The sequence below is a fragment of the Triplophysa rosa genome, linkage group LG4 (assembly GCF_024868665.1).
Source record: "Triplophysa rosa linkage group LG4, Trosa_1v2, whole genome shotgun sequence".
In the NCBI taxonomy this organism is placed as follows: Eukaryota; Metazoa; Chordata; class Actinopteri; order Cypriniformes; family Nemacheilidae; genus Triplophysa; species Triplophysa rosa.
In genome coordinates this window covers 27,293,119-27,302,936 of record NC_079893.1, presented here as the reverse complement: position 1 = coordinate 27,302,936, position 9,818 = coordinate 27,293,119, and the positions used below count along the sequence as shown (strand labels likewise).

Below are 9,818 nucleotides of genomic sequence, written 5' to 3'. Positions count from 1 at the left end.
TGTTATTATATTTTTCCTCTGTTTGTATTAATGCATAATATTTACAGTTACTTGCAATAATTACAACAAAAAAAATAAAAATAAAAAATGCTCTCCTGCTTGTAGTCAGGGCAACGGACGCAAACGCTGCAAGAACGATTGTTGTGATTGGTGACTGTCTCACACTTGTCATAAGTCGTAGTTTAGTGCGGGGTCGTGATTGGCCAGTGCGGATGCTTTAACTGTCCTTGACGTTAAAGAGCTTTAAAGCGTTGAGATTGAATTTACGCTTGTTTTCATTTGCCAGAGCTACAACGTGAGGTAATGCCTACTAACCTGTACAATGTGTACATAGACAACACATTCATGCAAGTTGTAATCAGATTTTTTGCTGATTTTTGTCGTGCACGCGTATGTAACGTTATTTAATGTAACGGATAACATTTGGGCTGTTAATGATTTGATGTGCCGTTTGCTTTTAGAATGCGTGTGTACACTTCGTTGTCAGTTTTGTAAAATAATGGCAGTTGTTGTAATCATTACTATCGTCACATGTTTGAACGAATACAATCTTATGTACTACTAGACAGTTTCCAATACTTTTTACTCGCATTTTTCATTGACGGGCTCAGCCGTAGTTTTCAGTTGCCATGGCAACCTCTGCGTTTTCTAGAGTCAGTAAATATAAACTAACAAAATACGTGTTCAACTTGCTGAGATTTACGGTAATTTTTCATGCTTTAATATAAGAAATCTAAAAATAATAACAACCTAGTGATGCTTTATTAGATTTTGTAGCTTTGAATATATTTGACATATTTTTATGTTTGTTTATTTAGAAACTACTAAAAGGCATTTAATGAATAAACAGGAAACGATGAAAAATAGCATCACAAATAATATCACTGGTGAAGTATGTAATAAAAATCAAGGTTTAAAGGTTAGTCGACTAAATGCGGGACATCTGGAAACAGATGCCCGGTAAGTTTAAAAATGTGATAGTAATTTTCATTATTGTGGATTGTAGTGACTAATGTTAACCAAGAGAGGGTGGCACTGAATCAAAAGCTTTTCCGTATCAAAACGACCCTGCAGTGAGCCTTGCCAATAAGGTGAAAGACAAAAAAAATCCAGATCTTTTACTCTCTTCCTTTCCATTAGCCCATATTCTGTTCCAGAATATCGCTGTGCGGCCTGTCCCTCAACTCTCTGAGGAAAGCAATGAGTCGGTAGACATCCAGCTGAACTTTAGGGCAGAGCAGAACCACGACACACACACTGTATTGGAGCAGCAGAAAGAACAGAGGCAGCTCCAGAACCGGTGCAATAGCTACAACTCCCCGGACCTCGTAGTCCGCACTCTGCAGGAGGAAAAAGATCACTTCAAGAAGGAGGCTGAGGAACTCAGAAGGATGCTGAGAGCTCGTCGCTCAACCAGCCCTGTCAAAGGCACTTCCACCCAACGGAGTCCCACCAGACAGTCTCCTGTTAAAGTACTAAAATCACATTAGACAATGTGTATTAGAGAAATGAATGTTTTTCTTGATAGTAATGCTGTTGTCATTCACATTCATCAGAAAATGTTGTGTGAAGTTCTGTTGCATAACATCTCTCTCGCTTTAAAGGGTGGAACTTATGATTCAGAGCTGATGAGGGTATTACGCGAAAGAGATGAGTTGCAAAACATGTTGGATAAGTACGAGCGCCACATGTCAGAGGTCCAGGCCAACATTAAAGTACTCACAGCTGAGCGAGACAAGACCAGAATGCACTACCAACAGGTCAAATTGATGCACGATAGCACTATTCATCTTGTTTTGGAAGTTTTATTTCTACTTATTTCCTCCAAGAGGATGTAGTTTAAAACCCCACTAGGAGCGATCAATGAATAAACAATGTGGTCTTATTTGTCCCACAACTCTCCTAGCAGGCTCAGGAGGAGATAGCAGCTCTACGGCGAGAGGTGATGAAGTCAAGAACCGCGCGAGGACCCAAGAGTAGCGTGACAGCTCAGAGCATCCTCAAACGACTGGAGGCTGAGAGGGACGAGGCAGCTGCAGATCTCCATCACATGACCACAGAGAGAGACAGCCTGAGAGAGAGATTAAAGGTAGGACACAGAGAGAAAACCTGAGAAAGTGACTAAATATAGGACACAGAGTGAGAGACAGCTTGAGAGGGAGACTAAACATAGTTCAGAGAGAGAGAGAGAGACTGGCTGCAGGTAACCTCATGAGCTCACCATCATATGTTAATTGTCATTGTTGTATAAGACATTGCTTGCACGTGTGACGTGTGTGTGCGCGTTCGCGTCTGATGAAGATGTTATTTAAGCGGGACTGAAGGAAAATCACTTACGCACTTGAGTTCCTCACCAGAGTGCAGTATAAATTGAGTCATCCCACAAGGGAACAAAGGGATAATACCAGGAGGGAGAGTTGTGCTTTTTTAGGCGTCTGAGTGTATGTGTGTTTCCTTTGAACTGCACGTCGCCTCAGATCTCTCAGGAGACAGCCATCAGTGAAAGAGCTCACCTGGAGCAGAGGGTGGAAGACCTGCAGGCTGCTGTACTCACAGTAAGAGCCTCTATCCTGAATAGCTTTATTTGTATATGCTATAATGCACTATACGAACACAAGACAACACCATAACATGCTTTACTTTATTGTACTGTGCTGTAATGTATTCTATTTTGCTACACTATTTTGAATTATAAACTACAATCTCACACTAAATTATAACAGTACTATGTCACAATACACAAACCATGCAATGCAAACCATATGATGCTACACTGCCCTTTACTATACTTAGGTTTGTTGTATTTGAATGTACTTTACTGTATTATATTAGTATGCAATGCTGTTGAACCATGCAATAATATACTGTACTGTATTATTACAACCATTATATTAACCATAACCATTGTGTGTGTCATAGCTGGAACAGGAGCGTGGGGAGCAGAAAAGCAGACAGGCTCAGATGAGGGAGACCATGATTGGCCTAGAGGAGGAAGTTCACACATTAGGCCAAAAACTCAACAGCAGTGAGGAAGAGCTCGGCCGCGTTAGGAATGAGTGCAGCAGCCTCAGGTACACAGGGAATCAATAACAACCGTGCATCTCAATCTAAGGGATCATTGTAACTGGGAATAATGCATCTTGCAATGCCAAGATTACATTTAGGCATTTAGGCATATTTATCGAAAGCAACAATAATGAACAATAAAGGGACTCATCTTAACGCCGTGTCTACACCGGGCGTGACGCAACACGACAAAAGACATTAGAAACGCATAATAAGAAATTATAATTTTAAATGTTTAAATATTCAGGTCTTTTGATTTAATTTTTATGCAAGACTGTGATGAAGAATTTAACATGTTGTTACAATGCTGGTGATCATTCTTCTGTATGTGTAAACCAGACTGTCAAACAGTCAGATGGAAAGTTCTCTGAGTGAGACTCAGCGGAGACTGACCTCCAGGATTGGAGAGCTGCAGAACCTTCAGGACAGAAATAAACAGCTAGATGAGAAGAACGGTAAAAATGCATTATGGATTTGCAATTCTGTAGTCATACATACAGCACAGCATAACAAGTGGTTTGGATGAATTGGTCAGATATGTTTTAGTATGCTAAAATTACAATTGAGTTCAACAAAGTTAATGAAGAATGGGTCACTTAGAGCTGGTGTGCCTCTGCGTGTCTCATCAGAGTCTCTGTTGAGGCAGATGATGGCGTCACGAGAGGAGGTCAGCATGCTGCAGCACACCAGCTCAGAGCTGGACCTGCACAGAAGAACGCTGATGGTACAACTGGAGAAGAAGAGTGAGCTGCTCAGCATAGCGGATGACCAGCTGGATGAGAAGGTATTGCTTAACTTGAAAATCACTTTGCATGAGCAACATTCACGGAATAAAACTTTAAGACATATTTCATTGTGGGGGCTTACTTTCCATGGTATCATGTGCACATTTGTGGATATTGTTATTTATTTTCAGGAGAAAACCATCAGGAGTTTTAGGCTAAAAGTTGAGGATCTTGAAAAAACTCTAGTGTAAGTTCTTTATTACTCTAGATTTTGCAGATTAACAAGAAGTGATGTCATTTACATTTAGCAGATATGCTAAATACATTTCCCCTTTACCTACAAATATGTACTGTACATCACTGTTACAATTAGTTACGCTGTAAATACGCTGTTTAATTATGCGGTACATTGCGGGCCGTAATCTAAAGCGTTAACGAGTTCCCCATAAGTATCCTGTTTAGAGCAATATAGTTTCTTATTAGCAACGAGGCTTGAGTCAATACTGCTGTTTAACTGATATAAGTTGCTGTCTACAGAGCTCTTAAGGAGACTGTGGTTGATAGAGAGAGAGACCTGGAAGTTCTGAGGAGGAAGTTGTCAGACTCTGAAAAGGGGGTGGTAACTTTGACGAAAATCAAAGATGCCATGTTGCAGGAGAACAGTCTGCTCAGGGCCGACCTTGACCAAGCGCATCTGGACAAACAGGTACCAAACCAATTTAATCTACATTAGGGCTGTCACAATAAGCTAATTTCACTTTACAAATATCATGGCCTAATTCACAATAACTACAGTATATCATCGCAATATCCTTCTCTGACTTTGCAGTCCCTGCAGCTCAAGCTAGATGAAGCTAATCATGAAATAGAAGACATTCATAGAAAAGTACAAGATCACATTGCTGACATCTCATGCACTGAAGATCTGCTGTCTGCTAAGGTGAAATGATCTAAAACAGATATTAAATAGATGTTAGGTGTACCAACTAACCAAGCGTTATATTGTTTCAAATATAGGTCATTATAATAATGGTTGCGTTCATTGTACAGGAGCGGGAGTGCCGGGATCTGGAGGAGTCTGAAAGGAAAGTGTCTCTTCAGGCAGAAAGCTGGGAGAGGCAGTCCAGACAAGCAGAAACCACCATCACAGAACTTCGCCTTGAGCTTAGTGACTCTAATTCGGAGATGATTCGACTTAAAGAAAGGGCAGATAGCCTTGAGAGAAGCCTGCAAGAGGTCAGTTTAGTTCATTGTGCCGACAATGAGTTTGATGTTGATATCTAAAAGATTCTTAACTTAACGTAACAACACCCTACAAGACGTGTTGCCCTTGTTTTCCATTTTTGTTCTATAGACATGACCAAGCCCTCGATCGTAGCCAACCTTGAAGTATGATAAATGTTTGTGAAAGACAAAACTGTCCAGGTGGTCTTGGGTGGGTGGATAGACATGCGTTCTAAAATCGTTTAAAAATATGTAAGGGATAATCCCCAGCTAGCCATGCATTAAAGGATTTTATTGCATTACGTGGAGACCAAGAACCAGGCGAAGTGGCTAGCGATGGATTACCCCTATTAAGCTGTTATTGATGTTAACAGTGTCATTTTTGACCAGACAAGTGAAAATTAGTTATTTTCGTCAGACATTGATCAAACTGACTGGAACTACCTGTACATTAAACTGTTTTAATGCACACCTTCTAGCCAATCAGAATCGAGTATTATAACAGACCATGGTAAAAGTTTGGATATCCTCCAACAACATGGAATCATAAATCCTAACCCTAAAATATCTGAATCTGTGCCCATCATACACTATGTGAGTTTCTTTGAAATCTGTGAAAACCTATTGGCCAAAATCTGCAAACTGGCACAGACCTATGGCAAATATTTTTGACCTCTCCAGACTGCAAATTGTGGGCCGAAATCTAAGCAAAAGTCATGCTGTGTATTCCAGCATTTAGTCTTTTAATGTGCACAGAGTGATGAGCTTCAAATCATGCGATGTTCACCGATCTTTATTCAACTAAATTGTTGTTTGTTGCTATGTGCAGGCACTGAGTGCTGAGCGAAGCTGCAACAGTCAGCTGTCTCAGCTAAACCGGAAGATGATTATCATGGAGGAAGATCTGCATCAGGCACAGACTGAGCGTGCACAGGTGCAGGCAGACCTGGAAAAAACACGAGAGCTCTGCATCAAACTGGATGCCAGCAAAGAGGCTGTGAGTGCTCATGATGCCTCTGCACGTGAGAATGTGTGTGTAAAGTAAACTTTTTCTCCAGCAACCCAACTCGCAATCCAGACCTACAATCCACACTCCTGGAAGCTAATTACTAATTACAACCGACCCAGGTGGGACTCAAAACCACAACCCCCAGCTCCGGAGGGTGATACCTTATCCATTAGGCTCCATACTTGACAAAGGCTGGGTAGTTAAATCTGATAACGCAATTAAGATGACTCTCAAACAAATCATGTTGTCTTAAATGCCGACGTGACAACCACAAAGTGGCTTGAACAAATTGTTGTGCAGAATTTCACAGCTGTCATCTAAAGGTCACATTTTACAATCGACCCAGGTGGGACTTGAACCCACAATCCCCAGCTTCGGAGGCTGATACCTTATCCATTAGGCCACTGGGCCCCTCGCTTGTTGCAAGCTGGGAAGTTTGATCTGATGTTACACCAATAACGCAATTAAGATGACTCCGTAACAAATCATGTTGTCTAAAATGCCAATGTGACAACCACAAAGGGCTGTAACAAATTGTCGTGCAGCATTTCACAGCTGTCATCTAAAGGTCACAGTTTACAATCGACCCAGGTGGGACTCTAACCCACAATGCCCAGCTTCGGAGGCTGATACCTTATCCATTAGGCCACTGGGCCTCACGCTTGTTGCAAGCTGGGCAGTCTCATCCATGGATGTTACATCAATGACCTGGCCAAAGCTTTAGAGGCTGAGACCCTATGCAAACAGCAGATTTGGTTGTCTCAAACGCAGATGTTACATCCACAAATTAACCAAAGTTGATGCTGTCATGTAATGTTTACTAATTATTGTTCTCCAATGTTCTTCCGATCAGGTTCATTCACTCTTAACACACACCACAGGAAAATTGGATAAGATAATCTTTAGAGCTGTGTAAGATCATCAGGACTTTTACCTAGGATTGTCCGAAGGGGAGAAATCAGCCTAATTATCTTGTGGTGAGGCCCCGGCATTAGTGTCATCTGCAGATGTTACACAAGTAACGCAATAGAGGGGCTCTCAAACAAACCATAATGTCTCAAATACAGATGTGATAACCACAATCTAGCTTCAACACATTGTCAAGTAGTAATTCACAGCTACTCTAAAGGTCACCTGTTACAACCAACTGAGGTGGGACTCGAACACACAATCCACAGCTCCAGAAGCTGATACCTTATCCATTAGGCCCCACACTTGACAAAGGCTGGGTAGTTGCATCTGATGTTACACCAATAACGCAATTAAGATGACTTTGAAACAAATCATGTTGTCTCAGATGCCGACGTGACAACCACAATCTGGCTTCAACAAATTGTCGTCCAGCATTTCACAGCTGTCATCTAAAGGTCACATTTTACAATCGACCCAGGTGGGACTCAAACCCACAATCCCCAGCTTTGGAGGCCGATACCTTATTCATTAGGCTACTGGGCCTCACATTTGTAGCAAGCTGGGCAGTCTCATCCATGGATGTTACATCAATGACCTGGCCAAAGCTTTAGAAGCAGATACCTTATGCATACAGCAGAATTGGTAGTCTCAAACACAGATGCTACGTCCACAAATTAGCCAAAGTTGATTCAACAAATTCTCACACAGAATTTTACTGCTGTCATGTAAAATTAACTACTTACAATAATCCCAGGTGGGACTCGTACAAACAATCCCAAGTGCAGGAGTCTGTTACCTTATCCATTAGGCCAATCTGTCACACAGTTGATAAAGGCCAGGTAGTCTCATCTTGATGTTACAACAATAACACAATAAAGCTGAATCTCAAGCATATCATGTTGTCTCAAATGCAGATGTGACAACCGCAAACTGGCTTCAACAAATTGTCATGCAGCATTTCAATATGCAAATAATTTTTTCTATAAACATGAAGGATCAGTGTGCAATTTTGTCTGTGACTGTGAACAACAAACAGTATAGAATGGTCATGTCAGTCATGTGTGTTCATACATATAGGTGCAGCATGAGCTAGAATCATGTCAATCTGAGGTGGCACTGTTGCAGAAAAAGCTGGCCAGTGAGCGTCTGTCTGTTCAGAGTCTGGAGAGCCTGCTAGTGTCTGCACGAGAAACGGAACTTCAGAGACAGCTCACCTCTCAAGAACGACAGGCTGAAACACAAATACTCAGGGACAAACTTAGCATGGCTGACAGCAAAGTGTGAGTGTACAGGCACACACACATAATAGACTTAAAACACACATGTATACTCAGTTTTGAATACTCAGAAGCAAAACATCAGTGTTTATGTTTTATAGAATGTTACTCTCCTCTTCTCTATCTTCCTTTCGTCCCTCTTCATTTTAATTCCTTTCTTTCTAGGAGCTCTCAGAGCAGGGAAATGGCTCAGCTGAGGACACAATCAGCCCTGATAGAAGCAGATCTTGACATGACGAAGAGTCACCTGTCCACTGAGCGTTTTGAAAGGTAAAACTTTAAGGTTTCGTCGCTTATTTCAAATTAAAAGATCATTGTTAAAGGAACTGTTTATATGAAGATGTAAGATTTTCATTTCTTAGTGTTTTCTTCCTTTGTTTTTTGTTCTTAGTCAATAAGAACTTGGTTAGTATATCCATTCTCTCTCTCTCTCTCTCTCCCTCTCTCTCTCTCTCTCTCTCTCAGGGAACGTGCAGTGCAGGAACTGCGCAGACTGGGTCTCTCAGGTCTCTCTCCTGTCCTTTCTTCCACTATGCGTGACTCATCCACATCACGTCATCGTTCTCTGAGCCCTCAGAGATCCTGGTCTCCAGAACGCTCTCATCACAGCTCAGCGGACCCTCTGCTTATGTCACACTACCCAGACAGGTGTGCTCACCTGCATACTAGTGCACACACCTTTTCTCCTGTGTGATGTGATACCTTTTATTGTGTATTTACATATGAAATGGTGTTGTGAATGCCATTAATGGCAATATTGGCTGTGTTAATGTTTTTGTCACTCTTTAGTTCTATATGAGTTGGCGCTTAGTTTGTAACACATTGTTGGTCTGTTCCTTCTTTTTTTTACAGGAGTTCGTCCTTCAAGGAACTTTATGACTGAGTTTTACAACACAAGTATATTTGTGGGGAGTATTTTGGCAGAATTCTGTCTGAAGAAATTTACAGTAACATTTGTTAAATTAATCAAATTTACTGTGATTTCATGGTCATATATTTCAATAAACAAATGAATGCAGTTTTGTTGACATTTGATTTACAAAAAAAAACATTTTGTTTGATTGATTTTGTTAAAGCAACACTATAGAACTTTTGCTCATGGGTTCCCTAATGTGGTTGATAAGCGCAATTGTCTGTTACCAGTGTTGTAAATAATGTCGCTGTATAAGCTTCCCCGTGGGAAGCGCAATACACGTGAATTTGTTTACTAAGCTGATGGAGCCGGCGAATGCAGAAACGTTGTTTGGAAACCATATCGCACTCTTCCGCAGGCAGGGGATGGGCAGGGCTGCGTGTACAGACCCGAACACAGAACTTACAGAGTGTGGTTATATGAGGCAGTAGAATTCGTCCGGTTAACAGTTGCTAGAGACATTATTTTAAGGTCGAAAAACTGACACGGTGTTGCTTTAAAATTTCTACATTTAAATTTACAGACATTTTTATTCACATTTCTTTTCAATAGAAACAGGTTTGGTACCTGTTTATCCAGTATAGTTTTTATTTCCATGATTTTGTATTGTCAGTGACATTGTGGAATGTACCCAGTGTAACTAATAACCGTTAAAAATAAATTTGATGACATTTCTAGAATAAACATTAAAA

General features: G+C 40.9%; 1 protein-coding gene and 2 non-coding genes across 3 annotated transcripts; 1 reads left to right on the top strand and 2 right to left on the bottom strand.

Moving 5' to 3' along the window:
• Positions 1 to 215: 215 nt before the first annotated feature.
• On the top strand, positions 216 to 9,226 carry tsga10 (testis specific, 10). Its single transcript, XM_057332299.1, has 17 exons — positions 216 to 300; positions 1,141 to 1,472; positions 1,605 to 1,760; positions 1,910 to 2,089; positions 2,478 to 2,555; positions 2,920 to 3,071; positions 3,406 to 3,521; positions 3,696 to 3,850; positions 3,983 to 4,038; positions 4,329 to 4,497; positions 4,621 to 4,731; positions 4,842 to 5,027; positions 5,845 to 6,012; positions 8,014 to 8,216; positions 8,379 to 8,483; positions 8,679 to 8,861; positions 9,066 to 9,226. Exons 2-17 carry the CDS (start codon positions 1,392 to 1,394, stop codon positions 9,094 to 9,096), a joined length of 2,130 nt encoding a protein of 709 aa, XP_057188282.1. The 5' UTR covers positions 216 to 300; positions 1,141 to 1,391; the 3' UTR covers positions 9,097 to 9,226.
• trnar-ccg (transfer RNA arginine (anticodon CCG)) lies at positions 6,363 to 6,435 on the bottom strand. The gene has a single exon. It is a non-coding gene; the product is annotated as a tRNA-Arg (tRNA).
• Positions 6,608 to 6,680, bottom strand: trnar-ccg (transfer RNA arginine (anticodon CCG)). The gene has a single exon. It is a non-coding gene; the product is annotated as a tRNA-Arg (tRNA).
• Positions 9,227 to 9,818: the final 592 nt, after the last annotated feature.